This window comes from Megalobrama amblycephala, linkage group LG17, assembly GCF_018812025.1.
Source record: "Megalobrama amblycephala isolate DHTTF-2021 linkage group LG17, ASM1881202v1, whole genome shotgun sequence".
Taxonomy (NCBI): domain Eukaryota; kingdom Metazoa; phylum Chordata; class Actinopteri; order Cypriniformes; family Xenocyprididae; genus Megalobrama; species Megalobrama amblycephala.
The window spans coordinates 46,546,821-46,571,529 of NC_063060.1; the positions used below are offsets into that span (position 1 = coordinate 46,546,821).

The 24,709-nt window shown below is 37.2% G+C and overlaps 2 protein-coding genes across 2 annotated transcripts; both read left to right on the forward strand.

Annotated features, from left to right (window-relative positions):
- Positions 1 to 3,128: 3,128 nt before the first annotated feature.
- LOC125250035 (exosome complex component RRP41-like) lies at positions 3,129 to 6,345 on the forward strand. Its single transcript, XM_048162340.1, is given in 4 exon segments — positions 3,129 to 3,386; positions 5,432 to 5,638; positions 5,805 to 6,113; positions 6,115 to 6,345. Coding segments are annotated over 4 exon segments (738 nt in total). The 5' UTR covers positions 3,129 to 3,215; the 3' UTR covers positions 6,166 to 6,345.
- Positions 6,346 to 7,084: 739 nt separating this feature from the next.
- On the forward strand, positions 7,085 to 24,653 carry LOC125250027 (NACHT, LRR and PYD domains-containing protein 12-like). Its single transcript, XM_048162323.1, has 15 exons — positions 7,085 to 7,641; positions 9,506 to 9,601; positions 9,908 to 10,003; positions 10,310 to 10,405; positions 11,093 to 12,877; positions 13,955 to 14,125; positions 14,366 to 14,536; positions 14,779 to 14,949; positions 15,174 to 15,344; positions 16,632 to 16,802; positions 19,218 to 19,388; positions 21,430 to 21,600; positions 22,462 to 22,632; positions 23,072 to 23,242; positions 23,349 to 24,653. The coding sequence occupies exons 1-15, from the start codon at positions 7,583 to 7,585 to the stop codon at positions 23,353 to 23,355; spliced, it is 3,678 nt and encodes a 1,225-aa protein (XP_048018280.1). The 5' UTR covers positions 7,085 to 7,582; the 3' UTR covers positions 23,356 to 24,653.
- Positions 24,654 to 24,709: the final 56 nt, after the last annotated feature.

Sequence of the window (24,709 nt, forward strand, 5' to 3'; positions counted from 1 at the left end):
AAGATGTTATCTATGAGCCTTGTGACATCACGACAGAGCTTTTAAATGATTAAAAACAGAAGCTTCTGGCTCTTCTGAGGAGGAGCGTTTGTTGCATGAACTCCTGATGATCATGTTCTCCAGCAGGATCTGAGTATGGTTTAAATTACATTTTCAATCCCAGATTTTCAAAGTCAACTGAGACCTTTGAACCTACATTTGAGGAAAGAAAGAACGAACAAATGAACTGGGGTCATTAGGCGCCATCTAGTGGTAACTGGGCGTTATTGCATTTTGTTGGGAAATTTTTCAATAATTTCAGGATGTTTCCTATAATTTTAAATGATCAGAATACATCTATGAGGAAGGTTTCTAAAAGTATAGCTTCTTATAAAAATGTTTTCCTCTGGCTCAATTTACCCCAGGTTAGGGGTAAGTTGAGCCGAGTCAGTAGGTGAGTGTAAACTGACCATCTAACTGAATCTGAATCAAATCCCATGTGAAATTTTAAAGGTAATGAACCTATTTTAAAAACTAATAATCAAATTTTATTTTACAAATATTCTTTGTAAAAATATTTTATTTTATCAAATATTTCTTTTTTTAAAGCTAAATTAAACAACACAAAACCAACCAAATGAAGTTGAAATTTCAGTATGTTTAATTGTTTGCATTTCTGAAACAATATGTTGAACATCAACCCATAAACAGACTAAACAGAGAGTTTGTTGAGTAAAATTAACTAAATAAGAATGAATAAATGTCACTGAAACTTAATAAACATTTTAGTCAAAAGGTTCTTGACATGGAAGTTTTTCTGCAATGTCGACCATGTTCGGCCATTAGAGACTACAGGTGGAAAGATATATATGATTAAACATCCTCTGGTTCGTATCAGAGAAGGATTTGGTGTGCTTGTACACTGTTCCTATCAAATAAACTCTAAAATAAAGATAAACTTAAACCAGCTGCATATATTACATTGAAATGACACTAGTTTATACTTCAGATTTAACTTAACTTCAGTGCCTTATGGTGGGGTAAGTTAAAACGCTGGCTCAATTTACCCCACCAGCATTTGGCTCACTTTGCCCCATAGCTGCCATTTTAGGAAAAATAATCTAGTCTTACCAATTCAGAATAATTTTAGCTAAATGACTTGCATGGTTTTAATACGTTGCTAAATCACCAATATGCATCACAAATATGTTTAGAACTGAACAAATTTGCTTTGATGAAACAGCCATTACATCTGTTCTGTTAAAATCTTACTTTGACAAGCCAAAAACAGTTTTTAAAGTAAATAAGTGACTTCCACTCCTCTTCTCCTTTTCACAGTCTGGCAGAAATGATGGTTCTAAAATATATGGTCACATGACAATAAAATGGTATGGCTGCCAAGAATCAGGGAGTTGGTCAACTTACCCGCTGGCTCATCTTACCCCACTCTCCCTTACAGTAAAAGCTTTGTATGAGAAACACTCTGAAATTTAAGTCAAGTCAAGTCAAGTCAAATTTATTTATATAGCGCTTTTACAATTGGTAATTGTTTCAAAGCAGCTTTACATATTAGAAGCACAGAAAAAAGGGAAGTGGTTAAAAATAAGCTGTACAAACAAGCGTGGTAATATGTAACATATACAAGATGGTGCTACATTAAGCCAATGTCGGCTGACTCCCAGGGGTGGAAAAAAACCCCTAGGAGAAAAACCCAGCGTGCTAACACTGGGAAAAAAGTCCTAGGAGGGAAAAAACCCCTTGGAAGATATATATAATATAAGATATAATATAATTTAAGTCATTATTTACTCAAATATCATTCACGGTCGTGTCTGTGACGTGACGCAAAGTGTTTGGCGCCAATGCGTCGTCCAGCGGCGCCATTTTTAATTGAACGTGACGAGGATGGCATTTGTGAATAACTTCAGAGAGAGGGAAAGACCTTTAGTAAATGAGTTAAATTTAATTGTGTTCCTCAGAATCTTCACACAAAGCTATGTGTGTCCTCAGAAGACTACTTTTTGATGTTTTGGTCTTTTTTTTGAGCTTGACATTTAAAGTTATCTTCTTTAATTATATTGAAATCTGCCTGAGGACATTCTGCCTAAGATCTTGTGTTGCACAGAAGAAAGACAATACAGACGGGGTAAGTAATTTTAATTTCACCGTGAACCCTCCATTAAGTTGTTCCTTTAATGACTGACAGGAGTTCCAGTTCCAGAATGCTCAGCGGCTGCCGGGGATGCCAACAAATCTAGCAATGTCCAATCTAAAATAGCCCAAAAATAGCCCAATGACCCAAATATCAAAACTCAAAATATGCCATTTGCTTACATAAAATACATATTTTTGTCACTGTGGTGTAAATTGAAAACCACTATATCGTAGTGATCACAAAACATAACATTTAGTACAGTTTTATCATTGGTATAAAATATTTCAATACAAGCATTTCACACAAATATAATAAAGATCCTACGGAGCCCTGCATATGACATGCAAGAAAAAAAATTAAATTGTGCGCACGATTTACTAAAACATGCACACAATTTACTATTTCGTTCCCTTGATTTATAAATTGAGCGAACGAAATAGTAAATCAAGTGCACGATTTAGCCTACAATTTTTTTCCTGTATGTCATGTCCGGGGCTCCGTAAGATCCCGTTCACACGGATCCGTGAAAATGACTAAAATCGCTGTATTCTGCTGCCAGGCCAGTAGATGGCGATGTCACTGTGTAAAGAAACACTACTGAAACAATAGACTGAACACTTAATACACATGTGCGTCATTTTTGTAGTTTACACAGAGACAATAACGGTATCATTTTCAAAACTTGCACTTTGAAACCTGTTTGCGTTTTCAGGCCCTCAAAATGAACAAACAAAAACATAAAAAGTTTTCATAAGTCCAGATGTTATGTTTGCTTAAGTTGAAGCATAATTTAAAAAAATGGCTCTTGACACTGTAAGTGAAACACCTTGAAGTGTTGATATGTTAGATGCATATTTCTTTGATAAATAAATCTTTAAAAAAGAATAAAATTGACGTAAAAAAACAAAACAAAAAAACACTTCACACTCCAGCTCAGCAGGCGGCGGTAGCGCATCATCATAAACATCCGGAGAAGAAATAGTCCAGCAGGGGGCGGTGTACACATTCGGTGACTGAAATCAACAGCAGAAGAAGAACTGTGAAGAATCTACGCGTGTTTTTACCGAATGAATGCTGGTCAATGGCGGGACTGGAGCTGCTGTCAGATCAGGGATACCGACTCGATGGACGGAAAGCCCCCGAGCTGCGGAAGGTGCAGGCCCGCATGAGTGTGTTCGCGCAGGCCGACGGGTCCGCGTACCTGGAGCAGGGCAACACCAAAGCTCTGGCGGTGGTGTACGGGCCACACGAGGTGAGTGGACACTGTGTGTGTGTGTGTGTGTGTGTGTGTGTGTGTGTGTGTGTGTGTGTGTGTGTGTGTGTGTTTTCATGTAGAGCCTGTGGGGTTTATCGTGATGTTTCGGGTTTCTGGTCTCAAATCGCCCTTGCAGAAACCAGAAAGTCTTAAATTTAATAAAGTTCATCATGATATTAAATGTTACATGCACTGCAAATAAATATGTTCCTCAGTATTTTTGTCCTGTTTTTACAATATCTAAACAGGATCAATAACTATCTAATCAATAACATCTAAACATTTTAAATCAAGATTTGCTTTGGTCGCAAATGTAAAGTAGGCAAAACTAAGTGAGAACAAATGAGTTATAAAAACTTCCCTTTTGAATTGTTGAACTTCTGAGCCCATTGGCAAATTATTTTTATTTTTTGTTTATTTTAATCATGAACATTTTGATTCATTTTACAGAAAACAAGACTTGATATTTTATGTCATTTTTTGCTTCTCCAGTAAATGTATCTTGATTTAAAAATCATTAGATATTTGCACCTTAAAACAAGCCAAGAATACTGAGGAAGAACCAAATCATTATTATTATTATTATTATTATTATTTTATTTTTTTGCAGTGCAATCAGAAGGTCCATTTCTATATTAAGTACTATTTCAAGATACTTTTTTAATAAAATGAATTAAAAAGTAACTGATATCTGTTGGAAACTGTGTTTTTAATCTCTAAAGTTTTACTAATATAACTCATTGTGTTTCTCTCTAGACATTTACATTTAGAAAACATATTGACGTATCTTTTAAATGAATTAATTTTGCAAAATGTTTCTAATTCTCGCATCCTACATGTTCCTTACATTCCTTCTGTTTCTGTGAGGTCAGAAAACCCCGCCTCCTTTGATTTGATTGGCCATCTCAGTCATTTTGACATTGACGAGCGCTGTAAAAATCTGAAGCAAGTATAACTTTGTCCAGAAACACCATTACAACCTGCTGTTATGTGTCATCATGCGTACTATCCTCCGTCTTTATTAGGGCTGGGTAAAAAATATCGATTTCTCGATTTTAATCGATTCTCATTTTTACAAACCGATATCGATTCTTAAATCCCAAGAATCGATTAGTCTAGTCTGTTTTCAGTTGATGAATGAGCAGAATATGTAGCTCCTCCCATCCAATAAATCGCAATAATCTGTTACTTTTCATATGAAGCAAAGTCTCAGATTTCAAATAACGTCCATCTTATGAGATTAAAAAATAAATACCGTTTTGGCGCTGTTTAATGTGGCGTGACAGATCGCTTTAGCGCCTCAGTTAAAGAGAAGCATGTGATCATCCTCTCCTCCGCTTTAATACCAGTTACAGCGCGAAATAAACATGATGACATCTGAAGGTATGTTAAAATATACAGTACAGCTTACTGAAATCCGTATCATGTCTCGTGTAATCGCTCAATCAGTGCTTCAACCTCGGAAAGACTCAATAAAACAGCTTCAGTGTCACGTGACGTCACATTTACCTCAGAAAAACACATTCAGTGACCATAAACTCATTAGTCAGCTAGAAAAGTGAACTCTAGAAAGATAAATATAGCTATTCACCGTTACATATTCATTATAATTTTTAATGTTCTTCAGTATTTAATGCATGTTTGAATAAATCAGTTATGACAGCTGCGATTTAAATGTTTATATTTAAAAAAAAAACTAATTGGAGTAGAAATATGATTATGTAATTCTTAACTTTATTTATAATAAAAACATCATTGAGTGTAATTTAAGTGTTTGTATATAAATAAGTTAATTTAACCTTCAGTATTATTACAGTAGTACCAACTGACTTACAAATGTAATTTACAGCATTAGTTGATTTTTTCCTCTAGAAAATTTGCCATCTACAGAAACTGAAATACGACATCCAAAATAATCAATATCGAATCGAATCAAAATCGTAATTGAATCGAATTGTGAAAATTCGATTGTGTCAATACCCAGCCCTAATCATTTATCCTAGATAAACTTTATAATAATGATCTGTCACACCTCCCTGTAGACCCGAGGCTCTCGCAGTAAGTCGTTGCACGATCGTGCGGTCATTAACTGTCAGTACAGCATGGCCACGTTCAGCACCGCCGAGAGGAAGAGACGTCCACACGGCGACCGTAAGTCCAGCGAGATGAGCCTTCATCTGAAGCAGACCTTTGAAGCGGCAGTGCTGACGGAGCTCTACCCGCGCTCACAGATCGACATCTACGTCAAGGTGAGAGCGTCTGTCGATGCTGTTTGTGTTGCACTTTCATAACCTGCAAAGAAATGTGTGCTAGTCTGAACTGAAGAGTGTTTATAATCGAATTGAGCATTAGAAATGCGTATTAATATCATCACAGTTAAAAACCCCACAATCTCGATCTCATCCTGTGCTGTAGATTCTGCAGGCGGACGGTGGGAACTACAGCGCGTGTGTCAATGCTGCGACTCTGGCTCTGGTGGACGCTGGGATCCCCATGCGGGATTATGTGTGCGCCTGCACCGCTGGCTTTGTGGAGGACACAGCGCTGGCTGATCTGTGTCACGCGGAGGAGAGCGGAGGCGGCACGTCACTGGCGCTGGCACTGTTGCCCCGCAGCGGGAACATCGCCCTGCTGCAGATGGACGCCCGGCTCCACCAGGACCACCTGAGCGCGTTAATGGAGGCGGCCATGACGGCGTGTAAAGGTCTGAGTAAAGTGCTGGACTGGTGTTGTGCGTCAGCACCTGGAGGAGGTTTCAGTTCTTACCAGCGAATGAAAACTTCATCCTGGGCTCACTGGAAATGGCATAAAGACTCTATCCACAGTGTTTTGTTAAAAAAAAAAATTCTCTGTTTTGGAATTGTAATTAAAAGGTTTTGCTTTGTTTCTAAACAGTTAAATAAAATGTTCTCTGTTGTGTTGTTTTATCAAATTAAACATCATACTTTATTCAGAATTGGAATGTTTCTTAAAGAGTTAGTTCACTGATAATTTACTCACCTCCATGTCATCCAAGATGTTCGTGTCTTGCTTTCTTCAGTGAAATGAAATTAATCATTCCAGGATTTTTCTCCATATAGTGGACTTCACTGGGGTTCAACGGGTTGAAGGTCCAAATGTCAGTTTCAGTGCAGCTTCAAAGAGCTCTACATGATCCCAGACGAGGAATAAGAGTCTTAATCTAGAGAAACCATCGCTCATTTTCTATAAAAAATAAACATATACTTTTTAACCACAAATGCTCGTCTTGCACTGCTCTGTGATGCTCCACGCATTACGTAATCATGTTGGAAAGCTCATGCGTGACGTAGGTGGAAGTACTGATCCAGTGTTTACAAAGCGAACGTACAAAGACTAAGTCAAACGGCCTTTACCAAAAAAAGTAAAATGATGTTGGATGATTTTGAAGGGACGGAGGGAGATTTTTGCCCTACCGCAGTTCTTCCACCTACGTCACGCGTGATCTTTCCAACATGATTACGTCATGCGTGGAGCGTCACAGAGCAGTGCAAGACGAGCATTTATGGTTAAAAAGTATAAAATGTTTTTTTTTTTTAGAAAATGAGCGATGGTTTCTCTAGATAAGACTCTTACTCCTCGTCTGGGATCATGTAGAGCTCTTTGAAGCTGCACTGAAACTGACATTTGGAGCTTCAACCCGTTGAACCCCAGTGAAGTCCACTATATGGAGAAAAATCTTGGAATGATTTCCTCAAAAACCTTCATTTCTTTCCAACTGAACAGATATGAACATCTTGGATGACATGGAGGTGAGTAAATTATCAGGAAATTTTAATTCTAAAGTGAACTAATCCTTTTAACAAGACACACAATGCTGGTTGACCACACTAATCCTCAAATATAAGCAGATTTTTATCTTTTAAAAACATTGCTGTAACTACATACACGATACATTCACATGTCGGTGTATTATATAAATATTGTAAATCAGTGCTTTTCAAATTACCAAAAATCACAGTTCTATCTCTATAGGAATATCTATTTGAATTGCCATTAAAGCACTTCCTGGAACTAAAGTCTACAGATGATTGAGATGACAGAGGTGATTCACCTGAGATGGTTATCAAAGTACAAAGTTCAGTCCATTGGTCTATGCTGGCATTTTATGAAACGGAAAACATCTTGACACTATTATCAAAGTGTTGAGTTTCTTTCATTTAGATTTTAGATTGATGAACCATCATGGAGGTCAGCATTATGAAGACCTGTCCACGGATACATTTCCACACAAGTGAGTAACAAATATAGTTAAGGAATCGATTTATATTTTTATTTTGTTTTTCTAGCTGCCGCTATGTCCCATTCCATAGCACCACTGTGTTTTGCAAACTTATTAAAATGATTTAAAACGTCTTTATGTATAATTATTTATGTCTTAAAGTAGACATATTCCCAGCCAGAAAATTTCCTTTGGTATAGATTTGGGTCAAATTAGAACCCGCTCTGTGTGATTTCGAAAATGACATTATAACTTTAATTAAATTTTCCTTTGGCTGGTGAGGGAAGCAAAATGTGCTTTAGCACACTCCACATAATTAAAAATATCAAAATAAATTGGATTTGGAAATTTTGAATCTACTCAGCAAATCATTGAATGTCACAAATGTATGATCGGAAAACAAATCATGAAATGATACTAAGCCCCTCCCTTTTGAGCTGTGCAAAGGTTGAATCCAAAGTAGGTGTGAAAAGATGATTGGTTTGAGGCTTGTTGAATGTCCATATACTTGCCTAAACTGACCCACTTACTTTTTAGCCAGAACTAAACAAAATCTCCACCAATGGTGAGCCAAATAATTAAAACAAGGGCCGCAAATCATATCACAGATATGTAAACCTTATATATATAATTCTTGTATGATTGAGTTCTGTAAAGTGCTCACGGCCCTTATATGGCCCACATGTGACCGACAGTTAAAAAGCCATTATTTAAACACATTTATGCCAGACCTATTTTTTTTATTATTATTTTTATTTGAAATATCCATTAAAGAGTAAATAAAACAGCTTTAAACACAAAAATATATTCAGTCATTTTTATTTTTTATTAAATATAGCATGTTAAACAATGTGCTGTGACAATCTTCTTTTTAAAAACATTAGTTAGATTTTTGTATTCAGATATTTGGTTTCTGACACATTTATATGGTTCAAAAAGTTGCTTTTCTTCTACAGATTCACCAGCATAATATTTTAATGACATAAACAGTTTTAAAGTTCTTTTTGGCACAAAGTACAGGAATACCCATTGTAAATAATGTGGTGCAGTTTAATGATATTTACTAGAAAAAGCCATAGTTTGCTCTGACATTAAATCTCAAAACTTGCCATGTAAAGGCTTGGCTCAAAACATGTTTGAAAATCTTCTGTTTCATTCCTCCTGACCACCAGGGGCACTAACGGATCATTGCAGCGGCAGCTAGATAAGTTTCTAGATTATACTCTTATATATTATACTCTAGATTATACTCTTATTATATTATACTATTTATAATAGTATAATATTAGTATATAATAGTATACTATTTATATATATATATATATATTTTTTTTTTTTTTTTTTTTTTTTTTTTCAAATATTTTTAAATATAACCCATAAATCAAAGAAATGGAAAGGAAAAAGAGAGAATAACTACAATATAAATTAATAAATAAAAGGTGCCAGAGGGAAGTAGAAATATAAAAACATGAACTATTCTGATAAGGTGTTTTCCAACATAATAAAGGAAATATTAAAGTGTTTAAAGCATATTTTTTTGTCATGCACTAAATTGTAGACTCTCAATAAGCTACCCAGTTGCAGGATCCACTTGTTTAAACAGCAAATATATGGGTGGTGTCCGAATGGAATGATTCTGGATCGTAGCGGTGGGCCGCCTGGACTATAAATCCCAGGGCTGATTTTTTTTTTCTCCCAGTCCAGCCCTAAGTTTAGTGGTGCTGTTCAAGTAAGATGAAGGGTGAGAAGAGACAGGGATGTTTGCAGCAATATTTATTCAAATAAACAAGATAACCTGAGAGGCAAGGAAACACAAACGTAGACATGACAAAGAGTGTGAATTACATTCACTTGTTGTGTTCATCTCAATGCACAGACTGGACCAGCCAGAATTCAGCTGTGTGTCCATGAAGAGTGACAGGTCAATGGATCCTCCACTTAATCTTAGTGGACAGGCTGATCCTGGGTTTAGGTAAACAATGCATTAATGTGTCTTTATCTCATTACGTCTGTTTTAAAACCAAGAAAGAACAGTTCAATTTTAATGCTGTAAAGTGTCTTCAATACCTGTATGCAATGCAGTTTAGAATCAAGATCATAATTAACAGCTCCGATATGTGGAATATAACAGATAATACTACTGATTATAGTACATTTTCTGTGAATAGTACATATTAATGAAATATTTTAATTACCTAAAACAATCAGTCATTACAAAAGTGATTAATATAAGAGTGTGTGAATTACATTCATGTGTTGTGTTCATCTCAATGCACAGACTGGACCAGCCAGAATCCAGCTGTGTGTCCATGAAGAGTGACTGGTCAATGGATCCTCCACTTAATCTTAGTGGACAGGCTTATCCTGGGTTTAGGTAAACAATGCATTAATGTGTCTTTATCTCATTACATCTGTTTTAAAACCAAGAAAGAACCGATCAAATGTAATGCTGTGAAGTGTCTTCAATACCTGTATGCAATGCATTTTAGAATAAAGATCATAATTAACAGCTCCGATATGTGGAATATAACAGATAATACTACTGATTATAGTACATTTTCTGTGAATAGTACATATTAATGAAATATTTTAATTACCTAAAACAATCAGTCATTACAAAAGTGATTAATATAAGAAAGTGTGAATTACATTCACGTGTTGTGTTCATCTCAATGCACAGACTGGACCAGCCAGAATCCAGCTGTAAATCCATGAAGAGTGACTGCTCAACGGATACTCAACGTAACTTTTGTGGACACACTAAATTTGGATTTAGGTAAATGCTATATTCATTTGTTTGATTATACATGTTTCCATTTACGTGTATGCATTTGACAGACTTTTATCCTGACAGGCTAATGTTGTTTCAAGGTCCTGACACTCATGTCTTGTTTTTATTGGTTTTCCAGGTGTATTTTTCTGGGTTTTGGTTATTTTGTCTTTTGTGGGTGTTAGCTCAAAAGGGAAATATGAATAATATATGTATAATTCAGAATCAAGAATAGAGAGGTCACTCTGACAGTGCCCAGTGACGGTAGAAGGTTTTCTTTGAATGAAGGGGAAGAGTCCTTTTTTATGGGCATTATGTGTGTTTCAATGGGGAAATGGAGTGAGAGTTAACTCGTTCACATTCCTTCTGTTTTGCATGCCTTCCTCCTCCTGGAATGTGCCTGAGGTCCACTAGTTGCTGGACTAGTGTTAGCAAAGGGGTAGTAAAAGCTCATAATGATCAGTGGGACAGCAGACATCTCTGAGTCTACTTGTTCCTACTTGGACCTTTGCTTGTTACGGTCTTGAGACCTCTGTTGGATTGTTCATTAAAGAATGGTCTGATTGGATTAAACAGCAGTCTGAACTACCTAAACTAAAGGAAGATCTCATTAAACAAATTGGTAGTCATTAAATATACTACATGAAATATGCATATTAGTTATCTAATGATTTTTATATTTTAATCTTACAGCAGTGACCCTCAACATGCTGAAGCTCTCAAGACATTTAGATCAAATCTGCTGAAGAAGTTTCAGTGTCTGTGTGAGGGAACAGCAAAGCAGGGAAACCCAACACTCCTGAACGAGATCTACACAGAGCTCTACATCACAGAGAGTGAAAGTGGAGAGATCAATAATGAGCATGAGGTGAGACAGATTGAGACACAATCCAGGAGAACAGCTAAAGAGGACACACCAATCAAATGCAATGACATCTTTAGACCTTTACCTGGACAAGACAAACCCATCAGAACTGTGCTGACAAAGGGAGTCGCTGGCATTGGAAAAACAGTCTCTGTGCAGAAGTTCATCCTGGACTGGGCTGAAGGGAAAGAGAATCAGGACATCCAGCTCATATTTCCACTTCCTTTCAGAGAGCTCAACTTGATGAAGGACAAAACACTCAGTCTTTCAGAGCTTCTTCATGTCTTTTTCCCTGAAACAAAAGAAATGGAAATATCCAGTGAAGAATATAAAGTGTTGTTCATCTTTGACGGTCTGGACGAGTGTCGTCTGTCTCTGAATTTTAATGTGAAACTGTGTAATATATCTGAATCAGCCTCAGTGGATGTGCTGCTGATGAACATCGTTAAGGGGAATCTGCTTCCCTCTGCTCTCATCTGGATCACCTCCAGACCAGCAGCAGCTGATCTCGTCCCCTCTGAGTGTGTCCATCGAGTGACAGAGGTACGAGGCTTTAGTGACCCACAGAAGGAGGAATACTTCAGGAAGAGAATCAGTGATCAGAGTCTGGCCGACAGGATCATCTCACACCTGAAGTCATCAAGGAGCCTCCACATCATGTGCCACATCCCAGTGTTCTGCTGGATCTCAGCAACTGTTCTAGAGAAGATGATGAGTGAAGCAAAGAGAGGAGAGATTCCCAAGACACTCACTCAAATGTACACACACTTCCTGATCATTCAGACCAACATCAAACATGAGAAGGACTATGAGAAGAAAGTTAAAGATAAAGACATGATTCTCAAACTGGGGAAACTGGCATTCCAGCAGCTTGTGAAAGGAAACCTGATCTTCTATGAGGAAGACCTGAGAGAGTGTGGCATTGATGAGACAGAAGCATTGGTGTACTCAGGATTGTGCACTCAGATCTTCAGAGAGGAATTGGGCTTGTATCAGGGGAAAGTCTTCTGCTTCGTTCATCTGAGCATTCAGGAGCATCTAGCAGCTCTTTATGTGCTGCTTTCATTTCTGCTGTACAAGAGGGATGTGCTTAATGAAAACCTCAGCTCAAAACATGCATGTCACACGATATCTGAGCTGCATCAGAGCGCCGTGGACATGGCTCTGCAGAGTAGAAATGGACATCTGGATCTTTTCCTGCGGTTCCTTTTGGGTCTCTCACGGGAGTCCAATCAAATGCTCCTGAAAGGCCTTCTGACACATGTTAGAAAAATCTTGTACAGCAGAGGAAGAACGGTTCAATACATAAAAATGAAAATTAAAACAAATCTCTCACCAGAGAAATCCATCAATCTGTTCCACTCTTTAAATGAACTGGGTGATAATTCTCTCATAAATGAAATCCAGGAGTATGTCAGATCTGGAAGTCTTTTAAGCACCAGATTGTCCGCATCTCAGTGGTCAGCTATTGTCTTTGTTTTATTAACCTCAGAGCATTTGGATGAGTTCAAGTTAAGGAAATACATGAACATCAGTCAAGACCAAATCCACATGTCATCAGATGAAGTACTTCAGAAGCTCTTGCCTGTAGTTAAAGCCTCCAGATCAGCTCAGTAAGTATGAGGATAATCATCAGATGTGTGCTGTAGTGCAGTGTTTCTCTGTTCTATGCCATCTATGGTAAATTAAAGGAGTCATATGATGCGATTTCTTGTTTCTTTAGTGTATGTATAATATCTGCAGAGCTACACAGCTCAAAGTCTCAAACTCAAAGAGATATTCTTTGTAAAAGTTAAGGCTCTGCCACGCCTTCTTTAAAACGCTTCATTCAAACATGCCCCCACAAATCTACATCAGTCTGTGGGGACAGAGTTTCATAACACCACCCAAAATGTATACGCAAAGAAAGAAGACCTAAATTTTATTCTTTCAGACGCCGCCATGTCGTGGAGATGCTGTGTTTTTCATTGCGAAAGCCAAACTACCTTGTTTGGCCTTCCAAAAGAGGGCACAATTAGAAAACAGTGGTTTTACAACAATGTTCCAGAACAGTACAACCCAAATATTCAACTGTGTACTGCGCATTTTCAGAGGATTGTTTCCAGAACCTGGAAGAGTACAAGGCAGGCTGTGCACAAAGACTGATTATAAATCAGTAATTATGTCCCCAATGGATGCGACAAATGCTTTGTTTATAATGGGTTGTTTTGTCATTGTCTCGTCTCTCTGGGACACAGTGTCACACTGGCCACCCAATAAGGGAAGAAGCACGCGCCTATTGTACACTGTGTCACAATTTTCCGTGTGTATGTCACCTCCTGTGATTTATTAAAGTAGTACTGTAACAAGTTCAAGTTCGTAGGGAAGGAAGAGGACAGGGTCGACTTTGACTGCTGACTGAGTTTTTATTTCAATAACAAGATGTCCAAACAAAAGTCTGTGCAATGCACAATAAACAATCCACATCCACTTTTTTGAATCGCCATATGACCCCTTTAATTTTGCCTGGTTTTCCTAACAAAAGACGCACTTGGATCGGTATACAAAAGATCTACAAAAGGGATTATTATCCTTATATTTTTTCAGATTAAAATTTACATTAACGCACAAAAGTAAACATAAATGAATAAAAACATTAAACCCACAACTGCTGAACTGAGAGAGTGAAGAGTGTAATTGTTTTTCTGCAGGTTGTTTTATTGTAATATCACAGCTGAAGGTTGTGCCACTCTGGCTTCAGTTCTGAGATCAAACTCACACCTCAGAGAACTGAGTCTAACTGGAAATAAAATAGGAGGTCGAGGTCTGATGCTTCTCTCTAATGGACTGAAGGATCCTCACTGTAAACTGGAGACACTGAAGTAAGATCTTACATTAATCTTAAGTGCAACAAGAATCAAATTATTTAAGGAATTATTCTCCTTGTACTGTTTAAATCATAGTGATTACGATAACACACAATAAAACAAAAGTAAACAAAAATAAGTAATAAGTAAAGTAATAAAATCATTAAACCCACACCGATTTAGTATTTAATATCTCATTCTCTCTGTGGTTGTGTAGTTGCTGCTGAACTGATAGATTGTCATTGTTTTCTGCAGGTTGAGTTATTGTAATATCACAAATGAAGGTTGTGCTGCTCTGACTTCAGCTCTGAGATCAAACTCACACCTCAGAGAACTGGATCTGTCTGGGAGTAAAATAGGAGGTCGAGGTCTGATGCTGCTCTCTAATGGACTGAAGGATCCTCACTGTAAACTGGAGAAACTGTGGTAAGATCTTACATTAATCTTAAGTGCAACAAGAATCAAATTATTTAAGGAATTATTCTCCTTGTATTGTTTAAATCATATTGATTACGATAACACACAATAAAGCAAAAGTAAACAAAAATAAGTAATAATTAAAGTAATAAAATCATTAAACCCACACAGATTTAGTATTTAATATCTAAGTCTCTCTGTGGTTGTGTAGTTCCTGCTGAACTAAGAGAGTGTGTCATTGTTTTCTGCAGGATGTTTTATTGTGATATCACAGATGAGGGTTGTGCTGCTCTGGCTTCAGCTCTGAGATCAAACTCACACCCCAGAGAACTGGATCTGTCTGGGAATATAATAGGAGATAAAGGTCTGATACTGCTCTCTAATGGACTGAAGGATCCTCACTGTAAACTGGAGAAACTGACGTAAGAACATACATTAATCTTAAAAGAGACAAGTATAATATTATTTTAAGGGATTATTGTACATTTTTGGATCATAGTGATTTACAATAACATGCAATAATGCAAAAGTAAACAGAAAATAACAAAAACATTAAACCTACACAGATTTAGTATTTAATATCTCAGTCTCTCTGTGGTTGTGTAGTTCCTGCTGAACTAAGAGAGTGTGTCATTGTTTTCTGCAGATTGTTGGATTGTAATATCACAACTGAAGGTTGTGCTGCTCTGGCTTCAGCTCTAAGATCAAACTCACACCTCAAAGAACTGAGTCTGTCTCAGAATAAAGTAGGAGATAAAGGTCTGACTCTGCTCTCTGATGGACTGAAGGATCCTCACTGTAAACTGGAGAAACTGCCGTAAGATAATACATTAATCTACATTAATAATACATTAATCTCAAGATTTCAGAGACTTAGGTTAGGTAGAGAATCCTAAAATATGACCCCGACTTAATAAGTGTCACAAGCTGAAGTGTTGAGAAATACATGAAGATGACCATTATCCAGTAACTCCTAAAGGAAGGACAATATCAAAGATACGTCACAGGAGGAAGGGTTCTCACCTTGACTAGAGGCAGCTGCAGAGCTGGAACGCTTGGGCATGAAGTGTTGCATCACTTGGGACAACTTTTGTGCAGCAGTGAATCATTCTGCAAACGAGGCGTTTGGCCTAAGTGCCTTGCTGGCAGTGGTTTAGGTATGTCCAGCAGGTGCTGTCGTCGTTCTGCAGGGCTTGAATGGATAGGTGACCTTCATCCAGGGGAGGCAGCTTCTCATAGACCTTTTCATCAGCGCCGTCGACCGTGGTGAGGGTGGATGAATTAGATGTGCATAGGCGCCATGACTTAGTGAGTTCGTCGTGGACCTCCGGGAAGAATGGTGCAGTTTGCTGGTGAGGGACCTGGCAGCGCCCCAGCAGGAACCATTCATCCAGACGACTGCGAGTTGGTTCGTCAGGTGGAGTCCACTCCAATCCGAGCTCCTCGACTGCTTTGGACAGGACATAGAGAAGTTTGGTGTTCCTGGCAACGATGGGCTCTAAAGATGGCAAGAGTGAGGGGTCGTTCATTGAGCCCGCCCAATCCTCCGAGTCTGAGGCCACCAATGACATGCTGTCATCTAGGGGATCATCTTCAGACCCCCCAGGCATGAAACACACTCACTGTGCCTGTCATCAGCATACAGTGAAGTCCTGCACGATCCACAGCTGTGGCATGACATTTGCAACGTTGCAGAAATTAGCTCTTTGAAAAATGTACTCTTAGAGAAATGTAGTACTCATTTTCATCATCAAGATATTATCAATAGTGGAACAATTCCAGATAACAACTCAGAAAATTCAGAAATAAATAATTATATTTAGGAGGTCTATAAATCAACACAAGAGTCCTTGGCGAGCTAAAATAATAACAGTCTGATGATACAATTTCTGAAATCTTTACTGCTTTTTATTAAGTACACATAAGAATAACCTTTATTGTTAGTAATATTTCAAGAAGAAAATTTTCTGGACTGAAGCAACCTAGGTTTACTTGATTATCTATTATTTTTTTTATTTTTTAGAAAAATCATGTTTAAATGTATCAAATATGATTCATCAGACTTTTGAACCGAGAGAGTGAAGAATGTCATTGTTCTTTACAGGTTGTGGGATTGTAATATCACAGATGAAGGATGTGCTGCTCTGGCTTCAGCTCTGAGATCAAACTCACACCTCAGAGATCTGAATCTGTCTAAGAATAAAATAGGAGGTCCAGGTCTGACACTGCTCTCTGATGGACTGAAGGATCCTCAATGTAAACTGGAGAAACTGTGGTAAGATCATTATTGTGTTAATGTAAATCACTATGATTTGAATAACATTAACGGAGAATCTTAAAAGAGACAAGCATCATATTATTTGAAAGGATTATTCTTCGTATATGTTATTTAAATCATAGCGATTTACATTAACACACAATAAAATAAAAAGTAAACAAAGAGCAATAAAAACATCAAACCCACACAGATTTAGTATTTAAAGGGATCCCTTGGTGTTAAGACTTGTGTGGCTTAATACAACATAATTGATGTCTCTTACTGAAATATGTAGTAGAAAACCCATGAAAGATTTACGTTATTTATAACATATTTGGACAATAACATATTTGGACAATGGGCGGCGCCATTTTGTTTGCGTTCTATGTCGATGACGTCAAATGTTTGCACACTGTCAGCTGCTTACATTACTTTATGGCTATTTTTACCGCAACACAACTTGGAATATAATATACGATGCCACATTGTGCAGGTTTTGGTTGTAATTCTCAGCCGATGAGCAATAAGAGAAGCGATGTAAGTCTTTACTGCTTCACTAGCGATAAGAGGAGAAAATAATGGGAAGTTGTGAAGAATGTGGCATTCGAGACGGATATAAATCCAATTACTCAAACCACTTCAGGAGGTGGTCTGGGACACATTCCAATCAAAACTGAACAGATATGAATGCATCTGGTTGTTGAAACCACATATGTAAATTGAACTCCTCCCAAAATACTAAAAAATAAACGTGTGAGAGCGTGTTATAGGCTAAACAATGTTATAGCCAGATATGATAGCGCTACTGCAGCACCCATCACCGCAGATCAGCAGCTGATTTTCTATTCAGCAACACAATGCGCAAACTGCCGCATATCAAAATGAAAGTAAGTCGCAGGCACTCAAAACACAATCATCTTCATTAAAAGTAGTGAGACTGAATGATCTTACCAGTGCTGTTGCCGTGCTCTCTCTGATTGCGGTTTTGATTTTGAAATTAGCTGATAATCAATCAAATACAGCTCATATTTGTTGCTTTCGGTGACGTGAACTCTATATCTGCATATAGTGTGGGAATTGACGATCTGATATATTTTACGGAGACATTTATGTGGCCAAGTGTAAGCAATCATTTTTATACATCAGATAGCTATCCGATCAGAGATATGAAGTGACCAGATGTAATGTTCTCTCCACTTTAGCCCTGATGCCTTTGATTATTTTTCATCTATATACTTTGGTGCAATGGTAATCTAGTAACACAAGTCTTAATATCCGCGGGTTTCTTCTAAAACACGATCAGCCTTTTCAATTGGAGCCAGAGCACAAAATTGGTGAGGATGAAAACATCGAAGATTTGCAATGACTCTGTGGCTATTCAAACTACTGTTGTATGGTGTGTAAAAATCGTCTGATATGTCACCTGAATACACACAGTTAAACATGCTGAAAAGATGCTACTGTTTGCGATCACAGATATCTCGTGCATCACAGCGCATGCAAGCTTTGAGGCAGTCTGTCTCAATCGAGATGCATCAAACACTTATCCATTGCCAACTGAAAGCTTTTTCAGCTGTGGTCTACTAAAAGCCTCAAAGGCACCAGAGCTTGTGAAGAGAACAAAAACACGGATCTTTTGGAAGTTTTATTCGTCCACATTCTGCACAACTTCCCATTATTTTCTCCTCTTATCGCTAGTAAAGCAGTAAAGACTTACATCGCTTCTCTTGTGGCTCATCGACTGAGAATTACAACCAAAAGCTGCACAATGTGGCATCGTATATTAATATTCCTAGTTGTGTTGTGGTAAAAATAGCCATAGTGTAATGTAAGTAGCTGACAGAGTGCAACCATTTGATGTCATCGACATAGAACAAACACACACACACAAAAAGCGCCACCCATTGTCCAAATATGGTATGGATTTTTTTAAAATAATAGGGTTTTCTACTACATATTTCAGTAACGCTGCATTCCCACGGGGCGCCGGTGTTAACGCTTCTCGTTTACTTTGAATGGGTGATGTCATGCATTGCCGAACTGAATTGTGGGTTCCGTTGTGTCGCTTCACTCGCGTTGCAAGCGGCAGAAGTTGAAGATTTCTCAACTTTTCAAGCGCCAACGCGGGCATCATCCAATCAGATCGCCCTATGCAAATACCCTAGAGCAGTCGCAGCCAACTGCGTTTGTGCAACACCGGAAAGTAATGTGATTGGCTGTAATCACTATAACGGTCACATCAACACAAGCTTCAGACATGCCCTCCGTCAAGCGTTGACGCTGACGCCCCATGTGAATGCAGCGTAAGAGACATAATTTATGTTGTATTGAGCCATACAAGTCTTAACACCAAGTGATCCTTTTAATATCTCAGTCTCTCTGTGGTTGTGTAGTTCCTGCTGAACTAAGAGAGTGTGTCATTGTTTTCTGCAGGTTGAGTTATTGTGATATCACATCTGAAGGTTGTGCTGCTCTGGCTTCAGCTCTGAGATCAAACTCACACCTCAGAGATCTGAATCTGTCTGGGAATAAAATAGGAGGTCCAGGTCTGACACTGCTCTCTGATGGACTGAAGGATCCTCACTGTAAACTGGAGAAACTGTGGTAAGATCATTATTGTGTTAATGTAAATCACTATGATTTGAATAACATATACAAAGAATCTTAAAGGAGACAAGCATCATATTATTTTAAAGGATTATTCTTCGTATATGTTTTTTTAAATCATAGCGATTTACATTAACACACACTAAAATAAAAAGTAAACAAAGAGTAATACAAACATTAAACCCACACAGATTTAGCATTTAACCCTCAGGGGTCTGAGGATTTTTGGGGCCCTGGAGAAGTTTTGACATGCCCTGACATTTGTGCTTTTTTCAGTTGTTCATAAACATATTAATGGAAAAAGTGTCATTACACTGTATTCAGCACAAACTAGGCTACAATAATATGTGAGGAACATGTATGTACATGTTTGTGTTTTTGAAGGAATAATGTTTATGCGTGGTTATTGAAAAAACAAACAATTTAAGTCACTGAAATAAGGCCAAAAAAATATATTAAATCTGTGTTCATAAGACTTCTGGGTATTGGAGGTTATAGACTAGAGTTTTTTGCTTCAGAATGAAGTAAAAATTATCCTTCCTACTCCTTCATATAAAACAATAGAGAGATTTAAATTTTCTAAGACACTTTTGGTCAAGAAACACAGTATGCATGGAGGCGTGAATCCTCATGTATAATGGGCGATTCTCACCTGAGAAGACAAAAGAATTGAATAATAATGACCTGAAATGACTTGCATATTAATGAGGCCTTTCAGAAAGGTAGGCTGTGAAAAAACCCTCTGTGATCATGCTGATAACAGGATTAAAGTCCACTCAGGACAAAAAAAACCATGATTTTGTGATCTCATGCATGCACGTATTATTGCACGATATGAAGAAAATTTTGTATAGGCCTATGTTAAATTACACTACCAGTCAAAAGATTGAACACATTGCCATTATAATGTTTTTAAAATAAGTCTCAAGTCTCTAACCAAATAATGGTTTTCTATTTTAATATAATTTAAAATATAATGTATTTCTGTGATGCAACGCGCCTGAACATTCCTACCTCTAGGACATTTCATATAGGCTACTATATTTGTTATATTATAGAGCCTAAATGTTGATGTGCAGTTGACAAACTATACATCATTAAAAAGATCTAAGACTCAAGCTCCACATTTTGACTCTTAAAATCTTATATTGACCATAATTTCTTAATATGCTTAAAAGCATACACATTTGGAGAAATATTGATGGATTCTCATATGTTTATATCAATTTTCTATACAGAGGAGTAATTTTATTATTCTATATTTATTGTCATCATTATGAGCGCTGGATGCTGTGTTTTTAATTCATACTTGAGCCGGAGGGCACTCTGCCCCTTTTGTCCACAAATGCCTCAGTAAAAGAAGAGGCATATCATGTGACAATCAAGGAACTAACAGAGGCAAGAGATCGCTAAATATGGCTATTCAAAACACTTTGAAGACAATAAATACACGATTGAGACGATGAATGCATGTATTGACTGAATTTGCGTCTGAATAGCGCTCGCTCCGTGGGCGTGACCGCATTAGCGGATAATGAGCTGAATCACAGACTTCTGACATGGCTCTCTTTTCATACAGATTACATAAACACAGAAGGTTTGTTTTCGATTTGACTTATATGTTTAAAACCTGACATCTTAACGTTTTTTTAGACATAAGTGTAATTTTTTTGTCATTAGTATTCACTATGTTACAGTTCATTTTCTTAAGAACTATCAGATTGGACTTCGTTCAGAGGGAGACGAGAGATCACGCATCATGTTTGTTTTCTTTATTTACAAAAAGCACAACATTTTGTTTTTACTCTGAGTGTACACAAATGAAAGAAGATATTCCACAGATTAAAATGGTGTATAACTCTTAATTGTATGTGCAACATTGACAGAGTATTTTGAGTCTCTTTCACACTGATAAGAAAAAAACCACGGTGGTATCGCCGGCGATACCCTCAGACTTCAGAGTGTTAATATCTCAGTCTCTCTGTGGTTGTGTAGTTCTTGCTGAACTAAGAGATTGTGTTGTTGTTGTTTTCTGCAGTTTGAGTTATTGTAATATCACATCTGAAGGTTGTGCTGCTCTGGCTTCAGCTCTGAGATCAAACTCACACCTCAGAGATCTGAATCTGTCTGGGAATAAAATAGGAGATAAAGGTCTGACGCTGCTCTCTGATGGACTGAAGGATCCTCACTGTAAACTGGAGAAACTGTGGTAAGATCATTATTGTGTTAATGTAAAGCACTATGATTTGAATAACATATACAGCCAGCAGCCATATCACCCTGTAGCCCAAGACTGGTTGCCCACTGAAGCTAAGCAGGGCCTGGTTAGTACCTGGATGGGAGACCTCGTGGGAAAACTAGGTTGCTGCTGGAAGAGGTGTTAGTGAGGCCAGCAGGGGGTGCTCACCCTGTGGTCTGTGTGGGTCCTAATGCCCCAGTATAGTGATGGGGACACTATACTGACAAAAAGCACCGTTCTTCGGATGAGACGTTAAACCGAGGTCCTGACTGTCTGTGGTCATTAAAAATCCCAGGATGTCCTTCGAAAAGAGTAGGGGTGTAACCCCGACATCCTGGCCAAACTTGCCCATTGGCCTCTGTCCATCATGGCCTCCTAATCATCCCCATACACTGATTGGCTTCATCACTCTGTCTCCTCTCTACCAATAAGCTGGTGTGTGTGGGCGTACTGGCGCAATATGGCTGCCGTCGCATCATCCAGGTGGATGCTGCACATTGGTGGTGGTTGAGGAGATTCCCACTTCAATATGTAAAGCGCTTTGAGTGCCCAGAAAAGCGCTATATAAATGTAAGGAATTAATTAATTAATTAATTAATTAAATTAATTAATTAATTAATTAATTAATTTAATTAAATTAATTAAAATTAATATACGAAGAATCTTAAAAGAGACAAACATATTATTTTAAAGGATTATTCTTCGTATATGTTATTTAAATCATAGCGATTTACATTAGCACACAATAAAATAAAAAGTAAACAGAAAGTAACAAAAACATTAAACCCACACAGATTTAGTATTTAATATCTCAGACTCTGTTTTCTGCAGGTTGTTGGATTGTTATATCACAGCTGAAAGTTGTGCCGCTCTGGCTTCAGCTCTGAGATCAAACTCACACCTCAGAGAACTGGATCTGTCTGAGAATAAAATAGGAGGTCGAGGTCTGATGGCGCTCTCTGATGTACTGAAGGATCCTCACTGTAAACTAGAGAAACTGAGGTAAGATCATACATTAATCTTAACAGAGAAGGGATTATTCTCTGTATGTTATTCCAACATAATTTCAGGAGGAGTATGCCCATCTAATCTTCTAATTAATACTAAAATATACAAAACAGCCTCTTACCTCTTCCCGTTGTTAGTTATTTTGGCATCCCTCCTCCTCCCCTTCTCCTGCTTTTAGTATATTATTTTGTCCATGTAATGGGGGGCAATCAGAGCTCGAGTAGAATATGATCTCTGAGCCCCTCTATAGCAGACAGCAAGCCAAATTGGTTTACCATTTACTCTAAGATTATATGGGCACACAAACTTGTGAAATGCACAATAAAGCAAATAATAAAACATTAAACCTACACAGATTTAGTATTTAATATCTCAGTCTCTGTGGTAGTGTAGTTCCTGCTGAACTAAGAGAGTGTGTCATTGTTTTCTGCAGGTTGTTTTATTGTGATATCACAGATGAAGGTTGTGCTGCTCTGGCTTCAGCTCTGAGATCAAACTCACACCTCAGAGAACTGGATCTGACTCAGAATGAAATAGAACATGCAAGTGTGAAGCATCTCTCTGCTTTAAAAGATAATCCACATTATAAACTGGAAACACTATTGTAAGTATTGATTCATATAATATAATATAATATCATGTGGACAATCCTCTGAACGGATGTGTCAGCAGTAATGCATATGTTAATGTCTGTTTTATTTTACTGTCAGGTATTAAATGATGGTGAATATGGAGCCACTACAGAATCATTATCAACAAAACCGAAGGCACAGTGATGTTTACTGTACTTTACTGTATATAAATGTACATGATATTTCTAATAAGATTGATTAAGCCTTCCTCTCATTGATGTATTGGTGATTTTTATTATTTATTTATTTTTTATCATCACCAATCTCAGTGAAGTGAGCAGCTCAACACAATCACTACATTAACAGTACAATGAACTTCAGAGCAGAGTTTCATCTGGGTTTTGGGGAACTACATGTTTTATAGGGTTTAATGATGATGCTTTTAATGCCTTTGTCAAATGTCTTCCTGAGAATTGATTGAAGCTCATCTGAAGAGGATATTTGCCATTTGCCATCTTTTCTTGTGTTGAAAGGCAAATGGTTATGGGTTATGATTTAAGGTGCAAATGTATCATGTGATGATACATTTGCACCTTCACATCACCATGAGTTAGCCTATATCTCTTCAGAAGCAGTGCTACACCATGGATATTTAAATTTAATCAGTTATTTCTTTCAGAATAAACACAACATATTGTGTAAATTGTAAATATGTAAATTAGGCTAATTTGATTGTATCTTATACACAAAAGTCAGCAATATTTGCTCACCATAACAGGATGGCTTCACAGAATTGTAGATATGTTTGTATATTAATAAAACAAATGGCAGCAAAGTGCATTAATCGTGCATATTTAAAAAAAAAAAAATATATATATATATATATATATATATATTTTATTAAATTTGCAAAAATTACATTTTTTTTATGGGGTATTGTTTGTAGAATTGTAGAATTAATGAATGTAATCAATTTTGGAATAAGGGCGTAAAATAACAAAATGTGTGAAAAAGTGAAGCGCTGTGAATACTTTCCGGATACACTGTATGTCATTGTCTGTTGTGTTTTCTTCTGGTTGATGTTCATATGATGTGTTTATTAGTATTCACCTTTTATTAATGTCATACTTATGAATTTAATGTTTTATTATTTTAAACATGGTCATCAGGTGTGTTAGTTTAACATCAACTGAAATTAATCTTCTGTTCCACTGCTTTTAATCATCAAATGTGTATTATTATTATTTTTTTCCCCCTGGTTGTGATACTGTCAAATCTGGTCACCTTTATTTATCTAGCTCTTTATATATTACATTATTTCAAAACAGCTTCACAGTAATAAACAAGTGTACTGGATTTGACATTGCTTATCTAATTAAACAATAATGAGACTTTATTGGCAGTCAAACTGTCCAGCATCAGTTTTAAAGGTGCCCTAGAATGGAAAATTGAATTTACCTCGGCATAGTTAAATAATTAGAGTTCTGTACATGGAAATG